Here is a 26,852-nt window from a genome sequence, read left to right as displayed (position 1 = left end):
TGTCTGTTATGTAGAGAACGCTCAATTATTTGTGCTCTGATAAGGGTCTTTGTTTAAAATTAAAAGCTGCATTTGTGAGTCTATATAACACTAGTTTAGAAAGATCTTTTTATACGTACAGTAGATATACAAAAATGACTTGGTTTACTGATTGTTATTTGTTTGCAGTATCTAACAGGCTATTGTGATGAGTGAGAGAGAGCGGGTCAGACAGAAGGTTCTAGTTATTGATGGTAACTTCTATCTGTTTCATGAAAGCACGGGGAAGTGGGTCAAATTGTTCCCCTACTAGGTGAAAAATGAAAGCAAAGAGTCTGGGAAACAAAACCAATTCCTCGATTATTTTTGTACCACACAAAATATACTGCGGCCGAACCACAATAGGTTTTCATGCTTGCATCGTACAAACAAACCAAAGCCAACAACCTGAATTCATACTTGTTTTTGATTTTAGATTTGATTGAACGGGTTGACCCGTACACAAATTTGGTTACCAGCGAATCACCATTCCATAAATATTTAGTTACCAGCTGTCAAAGAGTAGTTATGTTGAGTCTTTTCTCAATTAAGTTACTAAGAACATGATGAGACAAGTTTCCTACTTATGTAACAGTAGTAGGGGATTCATTTTCACATGTAGAGCCAGATACCATGCCAATAAAAGCTTTTTAGCTTTGCAGCGAGAGAGCAGTTATTTTTACTTTTCTCAGCTGGAAGCAGGGCAAAAGAGAAAAGGGTGGCAGAGGGAGTGAGAGTGTGAGAATGTGCATGTGTGTGCGTGCATGAGTGTGTACATGCATGTGTGTGTGTGTGTGTGTACGGGCGAGAGATGCAGAGGGAGGTTTTGAAGATGGAGACTATGCTGATGGTAAATGGGTCACCCTGTTAGAAGTTGACAGCAGACCTGTATATGGTCGAGGGAATCGAACTGTCTAGAAATCAATGCATTACAAATGTGTGTCCTTGTATATATTATGTATATCTTTTACAGTATGTATATATATATATATATATATATATACTTAACAGTATAGTATGCTTTGATGGGACATTTAATTAGCCGAGTAAATGTGTGCTGGCGTTTGTGCAATGTTCTGCCACTTTATGGAAGTGTTGTATTAGCGTATGTGGGTGTGTGTATGTGGAGGCTTATGTGTTATCTTGAATTTGTGTGTTGGGAGTGACAATAGCTCAACCTACCCGCTAGCCAGTGTCTCCTGGTCTCGATGTTGTATTGTAGTGCTTAAGTGATGTTAATTAATTCCTGGTAAGTTAATCACTAGGAAATTCATCAGTAGTGCATCTTCTGGGGATTTGGCTTTAGAACTTTTGTTATCAGAATACAGAATGTGGTTTGTGACTGTTGGTAAAACAAAGTAAGCAATTTTAGGACATCAACAAGTTACTTTTGATTGACATGTACTAAATTATTATCAAAAAATAAGAAGATGGATAGAAGATATTAGTTAGTGATGAAAATAATTTTTAGTTGCTTCTGTTTAAATGAGTTTTTTCTTGACTTTGAAGAGCATAGGGTCAGTAATGTGGTTAAGATAGAACATCTTCTGGAAAAGTAAGTTGTCCCTGGGTTAATAGTGTGAGAAACTATTAATAGATATTCATTATTATTATTACATGTCATTTAGCAGATGCTTTTATCCAAAGTAACTTACAACTGCTATATACATCAGAGGTTGCAGACCTCTGGAGCAATTAAGTGCCTTGCTTAGGGACATGTTAGTCGATGTATTGCAGTGGGAATTGAACCCAGATCTCCCCCCCAAAGGCATGTGTCATATCCATTGCACCACCTATTTTTGTCTTATTGACTACCTGATAAATCAAGAAAAATGCGAAAACCATACTTGAATCCAAAATTGTCAAATGTAGATATCGTCATATTGACCCTCAAAATATATTAAAAATATGATGTAAAGTATGTTTTTGCATGTCATTGAGCATTTATAAGTGGGTATATTGAAATCCTGGAGCTTTCCTAGAGCCCACACTATGTATACCTATATATCACATAGACTATACCACTGGGGTAGACTGAGGTGATAAAAAGAAAGGCCTGGAAAGCGCTTTGTCCGTCAAGATATAAAAGCACAAAATAAGTGCCGTTCATTTAGCATTCACAAAATGGCTCCTCAATGGGACCCATCAATAATTACCACTTTTCCCATTTAGCATAATTATGATGACCTCTAGCTAACAGACATGAATTCATATGAAAAGATAAGAGCAGCAACGTCATCACTTTTATGACACAGGTAGTCTCTTTATTTATTATTTAATTATTTGTCATGCCATGGTTTTAATGACTGAAATGGTCAAGCTTTACTATTTTGGGTAACTTGAAAATCGGGAGCTGCTAATGCCATCAGCAGAAAATTAACACTCTTGAGGCTATTTTTAGGTGTGCTGACTTAACAGTAGCTCAAAAGGTCAATCAGTTGAGGTCAGAGACGCCACACATGAGCACAAGCATCATCAGCACGTTGCAAGGTGCTGCCGCAGAGCTTGAAATATCACATTTGCTGTATGTGTCTGTTTTTTTGATTTATTTATTTTGCCTGGTAAACACAGTAAATCTCCCAGTTTGCCATTTGCATGTAATTCACTTGTGTTCAGTTAAACAATTGGTTTGTGTGAACAGGAGCGCTGGCAGCGACGTGCAGCTCATCACCACGTGGCCTCTTCTCATTACTGAGGCCGACTCTGTTGTCTGACCCTCCGAAAACAAAAGGACAACAGAGAAACTTGATAGGAGCAGAGGATAGATTGAGACTGGCCTGTATGTTGTAAATCCCTTCGGACCAGGACTACAGCCTCAGGCTCCAGCGTTAAGATTGAATAGAACGGTTTCCCATTTAATCAAGGATGTGGACATATTTATATGCATTTCGCTAAAAATTAACTCACAGGTTTTTAGTTATGAATGTGTTTACTCTGAAAATCCATAACATCCATCTTCATTCTCTCTCCACATTTCCTTGTCAGGGTTTTCATAAACTTAAATAAACTTTTGCACGATTCATAAAAAGCCCCATAAAAAACTGGTATTTTTTCCTTACCAGTTTTTGGGCAAAACCCATCAAAGTCCGGGTCTCTGAACAGACTGCCATGTACTCTTTGACACAGTATTAAAATGTTGACCCCCCCATCAGTTATAAACATGTGTACCTCAAACCCCTCAGTTGCTTTATAGTTTTAATAATATTTAGCTTTTTGGTTAAGCTATACACTGAGCTTAAACACAGTCCAGTGGGGTTATTAATCTTATTTTTAGTAATAAGGAGCTCATGGCCTGATGTTTCTCTATGTATTCCACTGAAAAAGAAAAGCGTGGTGAAAGCATGATTTCTATTTGTGTTTGATGCATGTTGCCTAATTTCCCGACTCCAGCATGGATGCAGCGAGTAGAAATAGATCCAGTAATGAAGTAATTAATTAAGATTTTATGAAGACTTGGTCCTGTTTTTAAAGTCAAGAAATGACCATCTTGACCTGTGAAAAGCTGCAATAAAACCTAGCAGCCTTTGAATCAAAGCTACTTAAATCTCAGAATCTGCAACCACATCAGTTTGTAAAATATCCAAGGTTAATAAAGCAACCTGCAAGAAGCTGAAGGAGACCCTACGATGTATATCAGGATGTGCCGGATTTTGTGTACATATGCGCTGTGGTAAATAAATAGGGAGCACACAGACTAGCCCTTGTGTTGGCACTGCCAGCAACTCGGACACCATTTTTCTCTTGTTCGTGGTAGAAGTGGGAAATTTAAGTATTTCTTATTCTCTTTTGACCTTTTGTTCGACAAAAACTGTTTCTCAAGTCTGATTTTACTGTTTGATGAATCTTCGTATCTGTCTATCTTAGAAAGTCGCATGGCCTTTGTAAGTAAGTTCTTTTCTTTCGTCTTAACACAAACTAGGAAACCAATGAGCTGGTGGCCATTAAGAAGTTCAAAGACAGCGAAGGTGAGTGAAGGAGCAAAGGGGGGAGAGAAGGAGGGAGAGAAAGAGGAACAGCGGTATCATTTGTGTCTCTTTAATTTCCGCACAGAAAATGAGGAAGTCAAGGAGACGACGCTACGGGAGCTGAAGATGCTTCGGACACTGAAGCAGGACAACATCGTTGAGCTGAAAGAGGCTTTTCGCAGGAGAGGGAAACTCTACCTTGTCTTTGAATATGTTGAGAGGGTCAGCTTCCCACTGTCCTTATTATTGCACACATTCATTCTTGCCCTTACATATCTCCACCCCGTTGTTGTATCTAGTCTCCAAGTTTCAGGATGTTGGAACTGCTCAGTTAAGCATAAAAAAACCATCACCATGGCAACATATGAACTATGCTGTTGGTGAATAAGGGTATTCCCCACTGTGTTGCCAGGGTAGCCAGCCAAGTGTTTATTTCATGGCAGGTTTTATTTTCATACTGTACTCAGTCACTTTAGCAACCAATCTCACTGCCCTGGTGAGGGTTTAAAAAGAAAAGCAAGACCTAGAAGAGGATACCCCACTGTAAAAATGATGTAGAACATAGATCAACAACATTCATATTGTTGAGCAGTGTTTTACCCAAAACCTGCAGCCTCTCATCCCAGCTCTTTCTTTGTGGTTTGCAGAACATGCTGGAGCTATTAGAGGAACTGCCCAATGGTGCTCCGCCTGATAAAGTCCGCAGCTACATCTACCAGCTCATCAAAGCCATCAACTGGTGTCACACAAATGAGATTGTACACAGAGGTGTGGAGTTTATCTTATTTATTTACATCTCTATATCATCGTCACTCAGCCTGGTATTAGGTCTCACTCTCAAAATCGCGGACAAAACCAGGGTGTTTTTACGTCATGTTTCATAACAATGTATTGGCTTTTGTCTGCCTCTCCCTGCCAGATATCAAGCCAGAGAACCTCCTCATCAGCTCGGAGGATGTTCTCAAACTCTGTGACTTTGGTGAGTCTTTGGTCTTCTCCTTCGGTTTCTTTACAGCAGCTATATTGTCATGTTGAGTTGTTGAGATTTGCATGTGTAGTGCAGTAAAACCGCACAGGCTCTTGCAGGTTTGCCTTGTCAAATAAATGTTAATTGCTCGTATAATCGATGTATTTGTTTAAGGGACGTGTCAGCTTTAACTGATGATTTATTAGACATTCTGCTGTATGTGGAGATTCATCCAAATGCTGTCAAATGTATGTGAATTTTGCAGTTACTTTGTGATTTCTGTTTTGCCAGTTTGGTTTCTGTGAAAAATCCCACCATTGATGTGTCACCTTGTAAGTTGTAAGGATCAATTCTGCCACTGGGAAGCAGCCAACTAGCTCTATAAAACCTACGCTGGGGTTGTTAACACAATTTATCTGCTAAAGTTATATTTCAAGAAAGTCAGGTTAATGTTAAGCACCTGTTTCCCTTGTAAATTACTAATGCATTGTATTGATACACCATAGTTCGGTCATTTTAAAGTTTCACAGGTATAGTCTACATTTTTGTATTTGAAAAATCACACAGTCCCTTAGCTCTGCATAATTGGCTAAAACTATCCTGCAGAGTCAGCTGGGGTGAGACTTGTTTGTTATTCACTGTTGGAGCTGGCTTTCAGTTTATTGTGATTTCTCAGGCTTAAAATGGACTCTCGGCCACCATTTCTCATAGCTCGCCTGTAGTGACATAACTAATTAGAGTCACATGGGATGATGTTGTTACTGTAGCTGTCCAAACAATTTGAGTGTTGATTGCACTTTATTCTTACTTGTGAACCATTTATCACATAGTACTGGATGTCTAAAATGCTGTATCACTATGTCTAGGATTTATTCATTTTCATGTCTGGCTCAGGTTTTGCTCGTAACCTGTCTGAAGGGACAGATGCCAATTACACTGAGTATGTGGCTACAAGGTGGTACCGCTCACCTGAGCTGCTGCTGGGGTGAGTCTGTTTGTGTGTCTTTGTTTGTGTGTATAGGACATTATGTGAGAAACAAGAGGAAAGAGAAAGGGGCCATATTCTGTCAGGGTTACAAATCACGTAACAAATCATTCTCTGAAATTATGTTTTTATCTTCACATTGTATCAGTTTTTATTTAAGACTGTATCAGACAGGAACACAGTGATTCCAATACCTATATTCAGGATACCAGTAGATTATCAATCCAATACCAGTGCTTTCGTTTACCCAAATTCTAAATCTGTCAAACTCACTGAGAAGAAGTCATTAGAATATTATTATTATGTAAGGTAACAAAGCTATGGCTCTAAAAATTTTAATTGAGTCGTTGGTCAACTAAGAGTGAATGAAAGTAAAAGATACACTTAAAAAAAAAAGTTTAACTAATACTTATTAAGCGACCCACTAGTGTGCCAGTCATTACAAACTGAGACCAAAGAACCCAGATGTGTCATGATGAATTTTCCGGCATATATGTGTCAGAAGTTTTGTTTTTTAAGTTAAATAAATGCACAATGTTTCCAAGGTCATGAGTAATTGTGATTATGACTTTTGTTCTAATCGAGCAGCCCTAATAGAGGAACACTTAAAACGTCAGTTAAATTCAAAATCACAAAATTTGGAAAAGTGACGATTATTTAAAGAGTTCCAGCCTAAGGATCTCAAAGTCTATTGGACCCTAAACAACGTTTAAGTCAAGACAATGTAATATTGTATTTCTATTGTTTTGTCAATTTAGTTTTATTTATTAGTATTTTTTTAAAAGCTACAATATTTCTGTGCGTCTTTGTGCACAAGTTCCGTCCCATAAACCATTTTGTATAATATTTTCCATGTTCATCTTTTTCATCAGATTACAGGGCAAACACATGTTACTCTTTTCCCCAAAACAGCGCTTCTCAGTATGGAGACATTTTCATTACATGTTAGCACACACCAAACCCCGAGACCAAATTTCTGTTTCCCAGTTGTTTTTGATTCTCATGTTGTTCTTGATGCTTTTTGCTGCATAGAATGTCCATTCTAGCTTGGAGACAGCTGAACGTCATCTAGCCTCACTGCTGTAGCCTGATTTAGTAAATGCCCTGGAACATTTATTGAGACAACGTTTGAATGCCGCCCACTCAAATACTCTCTCCCTCCAACACCACAACTCCTCTGCTTCTCCGCTGCCAGATCTCTCGCCATTTCTCACCATACTCTTCAGCTCCGTTCCCTCAGAAATGACCATCTTCTTTATGAGCGTCTCCATCAGAAACACAGCATTTATTCTTTTGTTTCACTGCACAACCACCCCTCCTAACATCATCCTTAGCATCATCATCACTTTATTTTTAAATAATATTTCATCTATTTTTCCATCTTAGGGCTCCCTATGGAAAGGCCGTGGACATGTGGTCGGTGGGGTGTATCCTCGGGGAGCTGAGTGACGGACAGCCCTTGTTTCCAGGGGAAAGTGAGATAGATCAGGTTGGTGATGAAACGAGAAGTCCAGTAGTTAGTAGGCTGAACGATTAAATGCAAGTATTTGTAGATCCTCCACTGCGAGCATTTATAATATTTCTTTATCTTATATCTTTGATCTGGAGTTTACAGTTTGTCTGTAACTAACGAAGAGCCAGTTTGACAATGAAACATTTTCTTTCTAATGTAATAAAATAGACATTTTCAAGTGAGAGTAAATCAGTGTTGTAAATCCTTGTGAGATAGAATCAAAGGTCTTTGGACCTAACACCTGGACAGGAAAGGTGTTTGAGTTTTTTTCACATTGATAAAACAAGCAACTGGAACACTGTTTGTTGTTGTTTTTACTTTTCCAGTTGTTTTTGTCAAAAAGCTCTTGTGACTGTATGTTACCAGATAACAGACAATGACTAAATGTTGAACATAATGGAGAAATAATCAGCTAAAGAGACATTTATATCTTTAGGATTTGGTGAAGAGCAAAACAGAGCTAAAGGAGAATATTAGGCTTGTTTCTATCAGAGAATCATCATAGTAGAGTCTCGTCTGTGAACGAATGAAATCTACTGTCACGCTATTAACTGTGATGCTGTTTCGTTGTATTTACCTCCAGCTCTTCACCATTCAAAAGGTTTTAGGGACACTCCCTGCAGAGCAGATGAAACTTTTCTACAACAACCCTCGCTTTCATGGAATCAGGGTAGGAAATGTTTCTTTTAAATCCTTTCTATAGTCTTCTTTGCTTCTTTTTTCTCCCCCTCCTTTCTGTTTTTACCTCCTCTCCTTTTCTATCCAGCTATCTCTAGCTCTCCCTCTCTCTCTCTCTCTCTCTCTCTCTCTCTCTCTCTCTCTCTCTCTCTCTCTCTCTTGTGGCAGTGTTCCCAGTACCATGACTGAGTGGATTGCTATGACTCATGAGATTCAGTTTAGCAGTGAGAAAAAAATGTCCCAGAAGGCCGAAGCAGGACTGTGTGTGTGTGCGTGTGCGTGTGTGTGTGTGTGTGTGTGCATGCGTGTGTGCAAGCAAGCGTGTGTGCATGCGAGCGTGTGTGCGTGTGTGAGTATGTGAGTGTGAGTGTCTGTGTGTGTTTCCGTGTGTGTGTGAGTGTGTGTGTGCGCGCACGAGCGCGTGAGTGTGTGTGTGTGTGTGTGTGTGTGTGTGTTCGCGCGTGAGTGTGTTTGAGAGAGGGAAATTTGGTAGTTTGTTTAGTGATCCAGTGATATATTTCTGTGTGATTAGAACTGAGAGAAAGCTTTTACTGTCAAGAACATCAACTGTATGTTGGAGATCGTAATAGTCATTTTCAGTGCACACAAAAGTTCAGTTATGATAAAGATTTGGTGTGTGTGTGTGTGTGTGTGTGTGTGTGTCAGTTTCCCTCAGTTACTCATCCTCAGACTTTAGAGAGAAGGTACCAAGGCATCTTGAGTGGTCTGATGTTGGATCTGATGAAGGTAAGTGTACTCAAACTCTAAATCTATATTAAGGAATTTACATGACTTCATCCATTCTTAATCTATCTACTTATATTACTATTCACCTTTGTCAATAGTTGATATCGGTATTGATAAACATATGCACATCTTTTCCCATCAGAACCTGTTGCTGCTCAACCCGACTGAGCGTTATCTGACAGAGCAGAGTTTGAACCATCCGGCCTTCCAGCCTCTGAGGCAGGCAGAGAGAGAAAGGCCTTCACCAGCGTCTCCCAACCCACCGCGCTCCTCCAAGAGGAAAACACACCATCATGGAGAGAACACAGTTCCCACAAGGTCACACTTCTTTCATTTTACTTTCTGTCATAGCTTCTACTTGCAGTCATCTCATGTCATCATGTTATCCAACCCAAGCTGGGAGCCTGATTACAGCTCTCTACAGAGAACTGTAGTTGTGAGATTAACAACTTAAACACAAACAATAGTCACAGTGAGTGAAATCTGCATCTTTGTTTTTTTGCATCAATTATTATCTACAGGTATATGACCATAATACACCGTCCATGCGTGGGGAACTGATTCTCCGTGGGGATAATAATCCGTTTTTTTTTTACAAAGACTTGCTCCCCCTTTGAAGATATGTTTCATTATTAAATGTAGAATATTTTGAAGATATGCCATCGGGATTTTTTGTTTTTGACTTTTAGGTGGAACTAGATCCAAGCAGTTTTTTAACTTTTTTGTTCTGACTGTTCTCTGTTTTGAATTGAATAAATCATAGCAATTTGCAATAATGGTTGCAACCATTGCTTCTTGACACAAGCATTGTTTCCTAAGTGAAGATCTGTCATCCAATGATTTATTTAGATTTAAGAGTTGATTTTAGAGACGGAACAGTTCAATTAGTAGTAGGATTGTTGGAAAAAGAGCCGAGGGAATAATTCTTTGTGTAAGTTTGTGCAACATTCCCAAAGATTAGGACTTTAATAGTTATAATACAAGTGTCATCTGTCCCTCCAGAAGTCACACTAAGAGCACGAGCCGCCGCTCCGGCAGCAAAGAATGTTCCAGCCTCCCTCGCCATGGGGACCTCCATCACCTCAGCAACAAGAGTTTCCTCAACGGTAACAAACCGTCCCCAACCAGTTTAAGTCCTACGCTCCACCCCAAGGCCCAGTACATGTCCCAGACCCTCAATCGTTCTGCCTCATCCAACAAAGACCTGACTAACAACAACTTGCCACATCTCCTCAGTCCCAAAGATGCCAAAGGCAAGACAGAGTTTGATTTCAGCTTGGGACCCTCCCCAAAGCTGCAGGACCAGGGACACGGGGCCAAGTACAGCCACAGCAAACCCAGCTCCTCTCGCTCTCAGCAGCAGCAGCAGCAGCAGCAGCAGCAGCAGCAGCAGCAGCAGCAGCAGCAACAGCAGCAGCAGCAGCAGGCAGGCCGCCACACCTTCCTGGAAGGCAAGACCAACACACTGCAGTCTGGAGCAGAGAAGCAACATGGCCGACATACCCACAGTATGGCCGACTCTGCCCACGGATCCATGTCCTCTTCTTCTAAGAGTTCAGCCTCTTATCTCAGCCTGTCCAAGAGCCACAGTGGGCTGAGTGATGCAAAATCTGTAGGGAACCTCAGCGATGGTCGAATCCATCAAGATGACCCCAATACAACGGCAGGGGTGGGACCCGGGACCCGGTTCTTCCCCGCCAGCTGTCTAGACCTCAACACCCCTTCAGGTCCCCAGGGGCCGCCTGGCAGCCCCTCTACTCGACACAGTGATCGTTCCGGGCATAGCCCCGCCTCTCGTAGCAGTGGCAATGTCCGCATGGAGAGCAGCACACTGGACTCCTCATCCAGACACAAATCCAGACATAAAACTTTAGCACCAGGTAGGTTTGACAGTCAAATTTGTATTCAACTAAACATCTTCATTACCCACTGAACTAAGAATTGACTTTAGGCTTCAACCAGCCTCTTTTTCAAAATTCAAGGTCTTTCAAAGTATTTAAATCAAGTACATCACACACTAGATCTCAAACTAATGCAAAGGCAAAAAAAAAACCATTTCTTGTCTTTTGGTCGGGAACCAAACAAAACAAGGAGAGTTTTCTGTAACAAGGCATTTTCAGGAACTAGTTCATAATCTCCCTGTAAATTATAGTGTCTGTTGCAGCAATCATAGTGGCTGTCACGTAACAAAGGACAACTTTGACATGTAGTGCTGACATTATTAGCTATTTAATAGATAAGTCAATATACCCCAAAAAATATTTGACAACAATATCGTGATTGATTAATCATTTAAGTAAATGTGTCTTTTTTTCTGTTTTACATGTCTGTAAATTAAATACTTTAGATTTTTTGACTTTTGGTTGAAAAAAAGAAAGTATCTGAAGAAGTCACACTGGTCATGGGCAAACATAGTTTATAGATTGACCAATTGATCAAATAAAATAGCAAATTAATCGATAATGAAAATAATCATTATCTGAAGATCTAATGACTTTGATCTTTGCGCTATTCTTCAGAGGACGCCGGTGCTCCGGAGCTCTTAGACCCGGGCGGAGCAGGGATGCCCTCCACTCACACTCTGCCTTCCCCACATGAGTCTTACCATTACGGTCTTGGCTACACCTCACCCTTCTCATCTCAACAACGGCCTCAACGCCACTCCATGTACGTGAGGAGGGAGCGCCACCGACCACACGGCATTGAGGGCGGCATGGCGGGCTTACCTCCACCGGGGCAGGCAATACCGACACGTGCAAGTAGCCTACAGCTCCTCTCCCCCCAACTGCAGCACCGGACCACCCTCACTGGACACTCAGTGAGCTCTTCGAGAGAGGACTGCACAGATGACATGACGAGGGTTAGTGGCAGACAGTCCTGTGAGTGTGTTTGGTAGTTAAAGGAAACATTCACCCTAACTTGTTGACACTAAAACTGTAAAAATGGGTCAATTATATCATACGATGAGGAATATCTTTCAACAAAAAGCTAAATGTAGACAATTCATGACTACTATCTCTATAATTTTGGGCCAAAATAGTTTCACAAACATCCCAAACTTCATTTCAGTCAGGATAAGTATACACCTCCTTATGAATAATAGTTAAGGTTAGTTCATTAATTAGTTCAGCGCAACACAGTGCATCCTTAAAAAAGCACACACTGTCTTACACTGAAAACTCTTGAGGTCTGGTGTCTTCAGTAATTTAAAGACTGAAGCTACTATAATATACAGAACACATTTTTGAATAACTATAGGTATTTAGTTTTTTTAGATTCAGTATTCAGATTGAGTATTCTCTACCAGAATGATATTTCTGTCATTGTAGAGATGGTTTTAAACCAACATTAAAATGTATAGGTAAAAAATACATATTTTTATATAAAGAAAATATGGGTAAATGGTCATGCATCCTCATATATCATAAAAAAATACCAGTACGCTCCAAGAATGCAAAGTTACTTATATTTTCTAGAGTCTCCAAAAGTAGAATGGCAGCCAGAGCCTTCAGCTCCTGTGGAACTATAGCTTTAAGTTTAGGTTGGAAGGCAGGCACCTTCTACACATTTAAGAGTAACCTTAAAACTCTCCTCATTGATAAAGCTTAAAAGAACAGCCCTTATAGTTATGCTGCTATAGGTTGATTGCTGGGGGACTTCCTGTGACACACTGAGCTTCTTTCTCCTTCTCTCTCGCTCCATCCATAAACATTCATGTCCCGTGAATGTGAGATATTAACTTAGTTTCCTTCCCGGAGTCCTTGTGCATTCTCGCCTCCCAGATATCTCTGGACCGTGGTGACTCCTGTATCGTGGCAGCAGCTGCCGTGTTCATGCTCAAAGCCCACCCCTACAGATAGTATTATTATTAGTATTAGTCATAGTTCTATTCTCTTTACTGTTACTGTACCATAATTGCCACTGTACATCAAATCATTTCATTGTACCCACTGCAAATTATTGTGAGTCACATTTCTATAATTATTATAGTTAGGCATTATTGTAGTTGCTGTGCATCTGTCTCTCTCTCTTTCTCTCTTTCTCTCTCTCTCTAACACATGAGCTAACACATAGCTCAAGAGGACATGAGTGTCTTTCGGGACCCACAAAGTTAGAAAAGGAAAACTATTTAAATACTACTGATCGTTTAGTAAAAGGTAGATCATAAGTAACGGACCTAAGATCAAGGCAAGAGGCGTGAATACACAGAAGGCATTGTGGCCCACAGGAGTTTGACCACAATTATAGCTTTTTTTCACTATAACCTGCCATTTTAACTCCGTCTCTTCACCAATGGAACAGTGTGTGACAAAGTTAAGCTTTTAACTAGAAATTATTGAAAGTCAATCTGAGACATGTTGGAAACTATTCAAGCAGGAGAAAAATTGGGTGCTTACACAAAAATAAATACAATGGCGCGCCCTGGTAGCTCACCTGGTTGAGTGCATGCCCCGTGTACCAAGGCTCAGTCCTTACCGCAGTGCCCAGGGTTCAATTCCAACCTGGGACCTTTTGCTGCATGTTGTCCCCTACTCCCTTTCCCGACTACAGCTGTGTTATCAATTAAAGCCCAAACAATTATCTTTAAAAATGAATAAATACCACGTTCCCTGACGTGTTGAAGTGTTTAAGGGTGAATCTTTTCTTCAACACACGTATTGTAAATGTGTGGGTATTTCAGGACTTAATGCGTGTGTGCAGGGACTGTCACTGTCTCACATTTTCATTGCCACAGCTTCATACTGCTTGCCCTGTCTGCTTTGACCTGGGCCTGTCCGTCTTCTCAACAGAGCGAACAGTCCCCTAATGACATGAGCCACCCTTGTGTCCCCATCAAAGACTCTACGAGGGACAACAATGCTGCTTTTCATACACAGCGCTCAAAAAACGAGGTCCGACCCCCTGACTTCCTTCAAGGAACACAGACAGTAGCCTTCTGACCGCTGGTTTCCATAGCTTTTTCTGTTTTTACAGCTTCACTGCACGTTGTCGCTGGTATAAATGTAACCTCACTGTAAAGCTCTAAGATTGTCCTGATTGTTTTGTGATGTGAGCCAGCAAAACATGTGATAGCTAACGATAAGAAATGAAGTGAGATTAGATGATATTATCATTCACAAATATGACGATACTGAGGAACTTTGTATGGTCCTGTGCCCATGTGTGTATTTGTGCGTCCGTATCATGTGTGTATTTCTTAGGTCGGCATGTATCATGACCCTCATGGCGAGGATGGAGGTTCCTCCAAGGAGAACCGGATGATCTTCACTGAGTCCATGCCTCGGAGAGTAGGCAGCTTCTACCGAGGTAGTTCTCACTAAGCGACATGTGTGTAGTGTGGGAACAGAAAAGGAAATTTTTAGATAAAGGCACAATTTTTTGGATAGCAATTCAAAATGATTTCCGTTATTAGACAATAAGACAAGATGTAACAGAAACATAAGGCAACATAAAAATACACATACGTATTGTATTAAAAGAATAAAATAAAATAAAAAATATATATGTGTGTGTGTATATCTATGTTTATATATATATATACGTACACATACACATATATATACAGTATACACATATACATTTTATACCTATATGTATATACATATACATATTTACACATGCTTGTTCATTTATATTTTTTTACCCTGTGGGACAGTAAGCAGTCATGTATAAACCAATGAGCGCTTTATAAACCAAAGAAGGACATAAACAAACCAAAAAGTACCAAAAGGAAATGGTAAAAGCAGAGATCTTCATCAGGGGGTCCGAGACCCCTGGAATCAATGCAGGGGGGCCTCTAAATTAATCTTTTCAAAAATTAAAAAGTCTTACATATTATTAGCTAATTTAAAAATCCCACTGATGATAGGCTTACTGGTCTATAGATAAGATGTAACTTAGGCCAAGGATTCACTTTGCCACGTGTATGATTTGTAACAATTATTAGGCTATTGTTATGTTGGGTTATTGTTATTGTAGGCCCAGTTTAATGACTGCCATTTCATTTTATACAATATACTCCATCTCTCTTTCAGTCAAGGGGTCCTTGGCTTAAATAACTTTGAAGACCCTTGGTTTAGGGCATTTCTGGACTTCTATATTTGTTTAGTCATGCATTTTTCTAAATGGATAACCTTTGTTTGACACACAATGTCGGGGTCTCTGACAGATCAATTGAAAATGTCTGGTTTTAAGATCAAGGAACAAGTGTATCTTTACACTTGCCGTTTTAAATAGTGTTTTAACAATTATACAGGGAGAACTCAGTAATTAAAAGAGGCTTCAACCTGGGCTTTAATAGAAAAGACAGACATGGTGGATTTTGGAAAATGCGTTTACAGCAAAATAAAACATTGTGGAATAACATGACACATCACGGATTAAAAACATCCGAGGCAGATTGTCTTTTTTAAATGAACCAACCAACACTCCTCAGTAAAATCTGCAGAGATATAGACTTTTAATAATTGTCTCTCATTCCTGTGTCTCCTCAGTCCCTTCCCCGAGACCAGACAACTCCTCCTCTTTCCATGACGGTGTTGGGCAGGGTCGAGGGCCCATCATACCTGTAGTACCCGGAGACCCTGTTGCCATGGTCAACCACTCCAAACGCCAGACGGCTTTTGATTGGTGAGAATTTAGTATTTGAACTGGAATGGCATTTTCCTGGATGGTGAGTTCAGGCGGCACTACAATACAATGCATTTCAGCCTGGTGTCACCAAATAGTGTATCCATATCACTTCATCCCAATTTCTCAAGTCAATTTCTCAAGCGTGTTGTTACTACGTTTTTTCTTCTTCTTTTTCCCTTGTCATTTCTTTAAATCTCTACTAACTAAATTTAGATGTGGCATAAAGAGCGACAAAATCCCCTAGGGAGGAAGATGCTGTTTGCGTCCCGTGTGAAATCAAAAGTTAACGTTGACTTTTTGTATCTTGACTGCCTAACTAACTGTACGTAACAAACTTATTTTAAGCCAAACCATGATCTTTTCCTAAACCTAACCAAATGGTTTTGTTTGTTTTCACAACCTTAAGCAAATGTTTAAAACTGACGAGTTCAAAATGAGAATAGCAAAATGAGAATAGCAAAATGAGAATAGCAAAATGTCCTTAAAAGTCGTGTGCTTGGCGCCTGGCTAGCTCCCCTGGTAGAGCAGGTGACCACACGTAGAGGTTTCCTCGACGCAGCATCCGCGGTTTGGACTCTGCTCTACCGCCCTTTGCTGCGGGCCATTCCCCCTCTCTCTCCCTCCTTTCGGGTTTGATTCCACACTGCTATACATCAATCAATGTGTCCCTGAGCAAGAGACTTAACCCCTAGTTGCTCCAGAGGTGTGTGACCTCTGAAATTAATATCAATTGTGAGTCACTTTTCTAAACTGCTAGGAACTGGGCTTCTCTACGATGTACTTTGACCTTAGAAGTAGACATGTAGTGAAGAATAAAGATTAGTGTTTCTAAAGCTACCTCACTAATGTTCCTCACTGCCCTGTCACATAGGGTCTGTCACAACACTAATTAAGATCTATTAGATTTTACAAGGTGAAAATAAACAACAAAAACATGTCAAGTATATAACATTGTAATTTAATTGATAAAAAAGAATTCCTTTCTTTTGATGAACCGTAAGAGTGCACATCGAATGTTAAGTGAACAAGAAACAATTACTTGGGTGTTTCTTTACACAATCTATGATTTTAATTTCTTTTGTATTTAAAAACATGAGTCATGTGACATTTTTTTCCACATTTGCCACGTAGGAACGCTGCAGAAGCAATGGTCATGAATCCTCCTGAGCCTACCAAAGAGAAGGAAAAACAAGGCTTCTTCAGAGCCATTAAAAAGAAAAAAAAGAAGACACAAATAGTAAGCACATTTAAGTAATTTCCCCCAACACACTCAGACATATATCCTTTGGTTCAATGTGTTGTTTCCCTTTATAAAGTTTATTTTAGTGGGTAGTAAATCAGAAGGTTTTTCATTTGAAAATAATTATCTGTAGCATCAGTTTCTACTGGCCTGAATTACTGTGTTAGTGAACAAAGGTCATGTATTATAATCCTAGTTTTATAACCCCAGCTCCATCTTCTAATGCACTGCGTAGGGTATGCTCCTGGCCAATCCGGAGCACCGAGCACGTGCTGAAATGTGCATAAACATAGCTGGCAAATCAGGACGTGCCTGATTAAAACACAGACTCTGGATTGGAGAGGTGTATATCCCACGGAGCCCAGTAGAGGGCAGAGCTTTTGTATTATTAACCACCAAGTGTGTTAAAGGGTAATTCTGGTTTGTTAAAACATGGGTCTAATTTTCAAAGTTTCTGCCATCATTCTTGTTGGTAATAATAACATTGTACTCATCTGTGAACATGGCGACATACGAAGTGCGATGGGCCTGAATGAGCATGACTGCATGAGCAGTCACACAATCAGACAGATTGTAAACTAGTTCAATACCTTGTATACTGTATGGCTGGACCACGGATGCTCTATGTGCTTAATTGTGGCCACATTGTTATAGGGTTAAATATTGGTGGTGTCTGTAATGTGAATATAGATATTACATTTTCACTTGTAGTGGTCCCAGCAATATTTGTTTGACATGTACTGAAGTAGCATATCACATGACAAGTTAAAGATACATTCAAGACAAATAATTCAGGACTATTTTTCAATTTAATCATGCTGGTATCAATATGTTATTGTTCTGGATAACTCATCTAGGGTCGTAGGTTTTACACACTGACAATCTGATATAAACCATATAAAAGACATTATACATGACATACATGATCTGATTCTGATAAATGATCAAATATGCATCCCCTGTTATCCTTTCCATCGCCTGCTGTTCTCCTGGAGTTTCTCTCATCCCATTTTTTTACATAATGATTATAATAATGATAATGATGAAATATCAAAACCTGTCCATTATATTTATTGAGATATCACTGAGTGTCACTGTAGTTTGTGATTTTTTTTTTTTTTAAATGACATTGGCCTACTTGTTCCACATGTTCTTTTGTGTCTGGAGAGAGAGCAACAGAGAGGAGCAGGCACACACACACACACACACACACACACACACACACACACACACACACACACACACACACACACACACACACACACACACACACACACACACGCACTGTGGTGTGCTGTTCATCTGCATGTAGCTCACTTTCCAGGGCTGTTAAGCCTGAGTTTTAAAACTGTTAACACAAGTGACGGAAGCAAAAAACAACCTTGCATCAAGGAAGTTAATCAGCTGATTGATGGAGATAGCAGAGGTAAAAGCCTGTGCCAATACATTTTGAAAGGGCAATGGCCAATGGCCAACACTCGTCATCCCATTCACTCCAAGCAATGGTGGAACTTCCTATCTCACCATTGACCTTATATACTAAACTAAGTTGTGCAACTTCACAAGACAAGTTTTCATCTAAATGTATCTAAGAATTTAGATAAACTTTCTGAAAAAATGGCCATGCAAAGTATTTCAGAACCTTTCAACAAATGTTGGCTTGTTTACAACCTGTCTGATCAGCCCATGATGCCGCTATGCCAATTACTTTGGATAGCACAACATTATTATAACAAATATTTCCAAAATTACAAAAATAAGACCCAAGTAGTAATAAATCAGAACTGAGGTCCTGGTCTGAATCTCCACTCGTTTTCTCTTTTATCTTAACAATTAAATTGTTATTATTGTTGATTCTTTTTTCTGTATCATTGCTAAGTTGTATTTATTTGGATGGTTAAGGATCAGGTGTTGCAGTTGTTTTTCTGTTGCTGTCAGAGATTTTGTGTTGAGAGTTGTGGCTGTGCGTCTTCTGCTCCACAGACGGACATGGAGGACGGGAGGAACCCCAGCATCAAGAAAAGTCTTTTCCCCCTCTTTAGCTCTAAGAATAGCTTAAAGCACAACTCAGCTGTCAAAGTCCTACCTGTAGTCGCCTCGCCCATGGTACAACACCAGCCTCCCGCGCCCTACCCTGCCTCACCAGTAATCTAACCCCAACACTACGGCTGCATGTTAACTCGCATTGCACTCACCAGAATTACCTGGTTTGAAATCTTCTCAAGCACTTAATGATTGGTGATTGATTGACTGAGAAATATTCAAAATTGAAAGGATTTCAAATACATTTTCAGTCTAATACTGCACGGTGTCTGTGCATCCATTATGTCCTTGCTATAATGTGTGTCAAATGTCACCTTGTATTCACATTGCATTGGGGGAAATGTGTGCTGTTTGTTTTGAGGCCAATACTTCTGCAAGTTGAGACTCATTCTTTTCAAATAACACATCAGTCATCATGAACATATTCAATGCATGTACAAGCACATTTTCTTACGCATTTTCCCCAAACTCATGCTGCAGTCGTTTATGGACTCTGTACTGTAAGAAAGAAATTGAGAAAAGTGCTTTATTACTTAATTGCCGAGGGTTAGATGAGAAGGCCAATGAATAAATATATTCATAAATATGAAGCTACAGACAGTTAGCTTAGCTTAGCTTAGCACAAAGATGTGAAACGTGGAAAAAGGTAGCCTTTTTCTGTCCATAGGTAACAAAATCCATCTGGACCAGCACCTCTAAAACACTTCTTCTCATCTAACTTCTTGATAATTGACTTATCATTTTAGCCAAATATCATAAATAATATAATAAAATGTATTTTCTTTTTGTTGTTTTACATTGTAAACGTAACCCTCTTATTTTTTTAACTGTTGATCAGACAAAAAGGACATTTGAAGACTTTAACTTGACGTGGGATATTGTGACGGCCATGAATGATTTAACTATTAATCTAGAAATAAAAGAAACAGCCAACAGATTAATTGATAATGAAAATAATCCTTAGATGCAACCGTCCTGTATATAATAGTTTGTGCAAACCCACTCAGACACAACCCGTTTTGTATTAATCACAACATCATCACTAATCACCATCACCACCTCCTTGTGCTTTGTCTGGTTCTGCCAGAGGGGTGCATGAACCTACCGGGATTTGAGATGTGATTTGAGTGAGCAGTGCTGTGTCATGAATATGAGTGTGGTAACCCCGCCGTGAAGAGAATAAACATTTACTTTAAGTAAATATTTTTAATAACTTCTAATTATGTCGCTGTGTTTTTATTTCGGAAATGTCAGGTTCCTGGTAACGGACAAGAACACCTGTCCCTGCAAAGGAGCTCCAAGTCATCCTCTCATCATGGAAGCAGGAGGAAAAACCGTGAGCGATCCCGAGACCGGGAGCGGGAACAGAGCCGGGACCGAGACAGAGAGAGAGAGAGAGAACGGGAGAGAGAGAGAGAAAGGGAGAGAGAAAGGGAGAGAGAGAGGGAAAGAGGGAGGGAGAGAGAGAGAGTGAATGACTGGCCTCCAGACAAACCAGTGGACTCACACTCTCAGGTATGTAGCCTACATACTGGAGACTTTAGTTTGAATTTTTTTTTTATTTCCCATTTTGTTGTTTTTTAAACCAAACAGCCTCTTATTATGATTCAAGAAAACAAGAAATTTGTTTTATGACGTACATTTTGTGTCTAATAAAATTGTGGGTGAGGTCATACAAAGTGGTTCTGCATCTAACACTTCAAACCGAATATAATAGCCTATGACATGTTAAAAAATGCCTAACGGAGATATTATATTCAGAAATACAGAGATTGTTACCGGGAAGTGTGGCAAAGAAAGTATTTTTCAATGAAAACCATGACACTTATGCACACTATGATATAAAAGTTTCACTCTAGCCTCTTTGAATGTCATCGGTTTTTCAGGTAACATGTCACAAATGTATTGTTTGCACACAGGTAGTACGACTTATACTTATTACATGTTAATAGATTTAATCAGATTGATTCAATAGAGTAAAATGAAATCAATTAAATAATAATAAAGAAGGAGGGTGGGATGTTAAGTTCCATCTAAATCCATTACAGCCCCTTATAGCCCCCAACTGGAATTGGCCTTGTAAAACACCTTCATGTCATGCTTAGGATGTATACAATTCCTGCAATAATTATTTACATCTTCAGTAGGAATGAACACAAACAGGGTAGGACAGTATTGGGTATTGAGAGACAAACAAACACACTGTTGGGTTAGGTCTTTTCATGACACTAAGACAAGAAGAAAAAAACAATAAGTAAAATTTAGAAGCCTTCTACTGTACATCATCAACTGTAACTCTTTCTCTCCTAACAGAGTCAACCCCTCAAGTCACTCCGCAGGCTGCTTCACCTCTCCCCTTCTTCCTCAAATCAAGGACAGCCTCCTCCTCCTCCTCCTGACCTGCGCTTCCAAGCCCCACTCCCCAACCCGCCTCAGCCCTCCTCCAAAGCAGGCTACTCCGAGGGTCGAGGGCACGGTGAAAGCAGGGGGCACCCCGGGGTGAGCAGCTCCGCCCAGGCTAAGAGCCGCAAAGCCAGCTACCCCCTCCCCGGACAGATCGAGTCCAGCTGGCACGTGTCCGCTTTACAGCGGGCGGAGGGCGCTCAGTTCACCCCCGAACAGCTGGGCATCAAACCGGGGCAGAACGGACCCACCTTTACCCGAGCCTCCCGCACCAGGATGCCAAACCTCAACGACCTGAAGGAGACCGCGCTGTAAACCCCTCCTCCCCTCAAACCACACCACCTCCAACATGACTCCATCCTGGAAAGCATCTGCCGGACGCAGACATCATGGTACTGTAGTGGAAGTTTACATGAAAGCCTATTTCACTGGATCGAATCCTCATTCAGAAACGTAGTAATTTGTAGGTGATCTTGTCTCTGAAATGTATAAAGACTAGATGGTGAAAGGCTTATCAAAAACACCAGTAATAGTGTTGTTTGGGGAATCAAAGACAGGAAAAGTGCCCTCTCCCTCTCGGTACTGTATCAGTTGTATGTTAGTCTCTCTCTACTTAACAAGGTTAACAAGGAACATTAGAATAAGCTGATCTTTCCTGTCAAGGAGACACTGCCCACGAGGCCTCTTTGCTGCCATCTTCTGCTAACAGGACACTGCAGCAAGAGACACATGACACAGCCGCTGTCACACCGGTGGCCAATAAACTCAAATGTTTTTCAAGCTCGGATATTTGATAAGAACAAAAAAAAAAAAGATTTATATCAACATTATTTATTAAATATTTATTTGTTTTCAATTCAAGGATATAAGCTATAAATGACACAGTATGTAGGCTTTATGGGAATAATATAAGGTAATATAGAATAATGTGTAATTGCAAGAGCTTTAGTTCGGACACAAAGAAATGCATAGATCTTTATGTGTTGATAATACGATATGTCAAAAGGAATATTTAATAATGTTGAATGTCCTTTTTTGTTCAATTTGATATGTTATTAACAGATTTTCACGTTATGTTATTTTTACCTTTTCTTCTGTTTTTTTCATCAAAATGTAAAAAAAAAAAAAATATTGATGAATACTTTTGGCCAAAGTGGACAAAAGAAATCTTGGAAATTACCTACAAATCTGCACATCACCCTCATGACATCAGTTTTGAAGTTTTGTGACAAGTTGGTTATTTGTCAACAGGGTTCGGTACCAGAACAGCCAGAGTGAGACTTTTAGGCTCTGTGTTTTACATACAGTAATTGTCATTTCACTTTGTGTCCCACTCTTAGTTTCCCCATTTTTAAAATAAGCCCCACTTTAAGTCTTTCAGTTCATTTATCAGCCACAACAGCTTTCCAGCTCTGTGCTGCCATGTTGGATTTGTCTACAGCCTTAACAGCAAGTGACGCACATCAAGACCGTTGTGACCATTGGTGGCAACTAACCAGAATACAACATCCAAGCGTGCAAGACAGTAGGAGCGCATTCTGCAAAAAAACGCATACCTCACCTATAACATTTAAGATCTGAAAGGTTAAGTCTGGTGGAATGTAATGTTGTCTTAATGTCGACAAATCCCGTGAAAAGATCAAAACCAACAATGAATCAAACCTATTAACAAGTGAATCTTGCTCTGTGCCATATATTGTTGTCCAAACACTATTAATAAGTGACCTACGCTGTGGTACTGGTTGACATGTTCCTTCATTTGTATGAACATGGGCTCTGTAGTTTATTTAGAAACGGTCACACATACACCATCCTGCTGCTGTAAATGCTCACAACGGAACCAAATGTGTATTAATCTGTCTTGGGAAGGCTGAAAGTATTGAGAGACAGACTTGGAGTGCCAACGCAGGGGGCTCCGGCAAAACAACTCATGATTGCAGGCAAAAAAGGTTTAAAACCTTTGCACCTTGATGGTAGATTACTTGTATTAAATTACATGTAACCTGTAATGTGAAAGCTGTTTTACTTCTGTCTGACAAATGTTAGACGATAGATAAAATAATTTCCACAGTGATACATTCAGTGTTGTAAAATCCTGTCTCAGAGTATTATACACTGCTGTGCAGTGTTTTGGCATCTAATAAGCCTTTAAACAGATTATTCTCTCACTCAAACAAGACCCTCTGGATCCTATTTATATACAATATTTGGGGTGGATATATTAGTAGGCAGTCTGTAGAGGGTTGGGAACAGGACGGTTGCTGGTACAAGTCCCCGCACGGGCCAAAGTATGGAGTTTGGATTGGTAACTGGAGAGATGCCAGTACACCTGGGCACTGTCAAGGTGCTCTTGAACAAGGCACCATAGCCCCCTCCTGCACTGGTAGCCCACTCAATCTGACATCTTTCCATGTGTGCATGAAAAGGTACAGTATTGCTTTCTAACAAACAGTTTGTCAGTTGTAATTTCCCCACTGGGGATCAATATAGAGTATAAAATAAAATAAAATAAATTATTTAAAGTCTCACTGCTACCTGAAACAACACGCCTCTTGTTGTTGTTTTAACGCAGAGCTGTTTTGGCTCCACTAACACATTGTTGGTTGTTTTTTTTATAGAATTTGTTGAAAGATTTGAAACAACACCATACTTAACTTTTCACTTTAGATTCTTCTGTGTGCATTTTAAAAGCTTCTGTTATCAACATTTTTATATATGCCTTTTGTAAAGCAGAATTTTGTTTTCCTGCTGTATTCTCATTACAATCAGGGATGATTTTACTTAACTAGGTTATTCATAAAATTGTTTACTTTGTCTTGTGACTTATATGTATAATTAAAAGAAATATAGAACAAAACCTTATTAGTCGCCTAGGCAAAAAATCTGCATAATGTTTCTTTCAGTCTTACCTTTACCCTTCATTCCTTCTTCTTCCTCTGTGGCTTTAAAGCTTGAAATAAAGAAGGAAAGTGTTTGTATCACAGAAGGAGGGAACAAAGGAAAGAAAGACGGATGCATTTGTGCAAAATTTTCTTTGACATCTGTGGACTAAAAAGAGAATTTTAGAAAATTCATGTATTTTGTTTCTCATCTGTCAAAAGGTTAAAAAAACAAAAAACAATGGACGCAGAAAAAGATATAAAAAGAATGAACCAATTGACTACACAGCTGACTGAAAGCAATAACATACAGAAAGAGACTCAGAATGATGCCAATTGTACCAGCCAAATTAGTGGCTAGTTAAATTAGAGCCAAATATAGCACAGAGAGGATTTCCATTAGGAGACTGTGATTAAGCAAGAGAAGTGTCCACATAGAATATGACAACATTGCTTTGCAATACCTTTTTGTTTTATTTTTCAATGTCCTTGAACATGACCCAAGGCCAGTAAAACTGACCTATGTTTTGTATTATTGAAAATCCTGATTGCTAATGATTGTAAATGACTGCTGACATGGGTTTGTTTATATCATTATTGCGACAAAGTGATGATAAAGCTTGCCTTGCCTGTGCCCTGAAGCCTTATATTAGCTCACTGACTCAACACTTCAAGATAGAAATGGAGGCTTCAACCCCAAGCAAGTCACATACACTGACAACTGAGATGAGAAGATTTTTTGTCCACAAACATGAATGTGTTTCCTCGATCACCATATCTTTTTTTCATTAAGCAGTTTTCCACTTCTTACAGGGTGTAAATAGAAATCATAGAGTGTATCTATACTGACCATTCTACTTTAAAAACGATAGGGTCTCATAATAAAAGCCAACTGTACATTTTTAACAGCTCATATGTTTGTTGTAGCAGAGACGGACACAACACAAGAACTGACATGACACAAGTATTTATTTAATTAATGAAATAGTTTAGAGATCTAACAATATCCCTAAAGCGCCATGGGAAACTGAATTGAATTGAATTGTTTCAGAAAAAAACAGGAGAAAACCACAAAACCAATCCACATCTGAACAATATTGAATTTCCCGTTCTTCAATCTTTATACAGTGGGGCTTGAAAGTTTGGGCACCCCAGGTAAATATTTGTATTAATGTGCATAAAGAAGCCAAGAAAAGATTGACAAATCTCCAAAAGGTATCAAATGACAGAATAGACATTCATATAATATGCCACAAAAAGTTAGATTTTATTTCCGTCATTTACACTTTCAAAATAACAGAAAACAAAAAATGGTATCTGAAAAAGTATGGGCACCCTGCAGAGTTAATACCTTGTACTGCCCCGTTTGCCAAGTATCACAGCTTGGAAACGCTTCTTGTAGTCAGCCAAGAGTCTTTTGATTCTTGTTTGAGGTATCTTCGCCCATTCTTCCTTCCAAAAGTCTTCCAGTTCTTTGAGATTTCTGGGCTGTCGGTCACGCACTGAGTTGACCGTTTTTCAATTATGTTGAGGTCAGGAGATTGGAAAGGCCATGGCAAAACCTTCAGTTTACACCTCTTGATGTAATCCACCGTGGATTTTGAGGTGTGTTTAGGATGTTCCCTGTGCCACTGGCTTTAATACAACCCCAAAGCATGATTGACTGCCCCCCCACCATGCTTAACAGTTGGACAGAGGTTCTTTTCATTAAATTCTGTGCCCTTTCTTCTCTAAACGAAACTTTGATAATTTCGGCCAAAAAGTTTTATTTTAACCTTATTGGTCCACAGAACTTGTTCCCACAATGCATCAGGCTTGTCTATATGTTCATTTGCAAACTTCAAATGCAGATTTTTGTGGTGAGGACGTGGAAGAGTTTTTCTTCTGATGACTCTTCAATGAAGACCATATCTGTACAAGTATCTCTTTATAGTGGAATGGTGTACCACAACTCCAGTGTCTGCCAGGTCTTTATGGATGGATCGTGCAGTCAAACGGGGTTTTTGACTTGCTTTTCTCACAATCCTGCAAGCTGTTCTGTCTGATATTGTTCTTGGTCTTCCAGATCTTGATTTAACTTCCACTGTTCCTGATGACAGCCATTTCTTAATTACATTCCTAACAGAGGATATTGGCATCTGAAAACCGTTTGCTATCTTCTTTTAGCCTTCTCCTGCTTTGTGAGCGTCAACTATTTTCAGTTTCAGTTTTCTAGACAACTGCTTAGAAGAAGCCATGATGCTGATTGTTGGGGCGAGGTCAGATGAGTCTGGGCATTTAATACTTTAAGACTGACATCCCCTGGTCTTTCTAGATGATTATTAAGAACAATCTATGACACTGTCAGGTCTCAGCTTTCCAAAGGGGGCGATGCATGATTGAAACTCTGCAGGGTGCCCAAACTTTTTCAGACACCATTTTTTTGTTTTCTGTTATTTTGAAAGTGCAAATGATGGAAATAACATCAACATTTTTGTGACATATTATATGTATGTCTAATCTGTCATTTGATGCCTTTTGGAGATTTTCCATCTTTTCTCGGCTTCTTTATGCACATTAATAAAAAATTTTACCTGAGGTTCCCAAACTTTTGAGCCCCACTGTATAGCACTGACGATTGATACAGGTAAAAATGACTTTACAAACAAAAAAGAAAACAGGAAGTGAAATAACATGTGTATTGAAAGAAAAAGTCTGGCATTATTCCACGTATTTCTTTTCATAAAAAACAACAACATGCAAATACCAAAATCATCAATGCGTTACCATATGTTTAAATTC

At 39.5% G+C, this 26,852-nt stretch overlaps 1 protein-coding gene and 1 long non-coding RNA gene across 6 annotated transcripts in view; one reads left to right on the top strand and one right to left on the bottom strand.

The window, feature by feature from the left end:
- The window catches only part of cdkl5 (cyclin-dependent kinase-like 5), a 33,134-nt gene extending 8,821 nt beyond the window's left edge, over positions 1–24,313 (top strand). For 2 of the 5 annotated variants that reach the window (XM_034870395.1, XM_034870403.1), the window contains exons 4-21: positions 3,938–3,983; positions 4,069–4,205; positions 4,631–4,751; positions 4,903–4,962; positions 5,845–5,935; positions 7,322–7,424; positions 8,032–8,118; positions 8,793–8,873; positions 9,016–9,191; positions 9,876–10,753; positions 11,393–11,733; positions 13,664–13,765; positions 14,075–14,180; positions 15,368–15,503; positions 16,638–16,743; positions 18,730–18,891; positions 20,044–20,304; positions 21,103–24,313. In XM_034870395.1, coding sequence (XP_034726286.1) covers positions 3,938–3,983; positions 4,069–4,205; positions 4,631–4,751; positions 4,903–4,962; positions 5,845–5,935; positions 7,322–7,424; positions 8,032–8,118; positions 8,793–8,873; positions 9,016–9,191; positions 9,876–10,753; positions 11,393–11,733; positions 13,664–13,765; positions 14,075–14,180; positions 15,368–15,503; positions 16,638–16,743; positions 18,730–18,891; positions 20,044–20,304; positions 21,103–21,507 — 3,399 coding nt within the window. In that variant the 3' untranslated portion in view covers positions 21,508–24,313. The remainder of the gene's footprint in view (positions 1–3,937; positions 3,984–4,068; positions 4,206–4,630; positions 4,752–4,902; positions 4,963–5,844; positions 5,936–7,321; positions 7,425–8,031; positions 8,119–8,792; positions 8,874–9,015; positions 9,192–9,875; positions 10,754–11,392; positions 11,734–13,663; positions 13,766–14,074; positions 14,181–15,367; positions 15,504–16,637; positions 16,744–18,729; positions 18,892–20,043; positions 20,305–21,102) is intronic. The other 3 variants (XM_034870410.1, XM_034870418.1, XM_034870427.1) reach the window with 3 other exon arrangements.
- LOC117943977 lies at positions 978–26,836 on the bottom strand. Its single transcript, XR_004656467.1, has 3 exons — positions 26,552–26,836; positions 11,887–11,889; positions 978–1,021 (listed from the first exon to the last, which is right to left on the bottom strand). It is a non-coding gene; the product is annotated as an uncharacterized LOC117943977 (long non-coding RNA).
- Positions 26,837–26,852: the final 16 nt, after the last annotated feature.

The sequence above is a fragment of the Etheostoma cragini genome, chromosome 1 (genome assembly GCF_013103735.1).
Source record: "Etheostoma cragini isolate CJK2018 chromosome 1, CSU_Ecrag_1.0, whole genome shotgun sequence".
Classification (NCBI taxonomy): domain Eukaryota; kingdom Metazoa; phylum Chordata; class Actinopteri; order Perciformes; family Percidae; genus Etheostoma; species Etheostoma cragini.
This window is presented reverse-complemented; position numbering and strand designations above follow the sequence as displayed.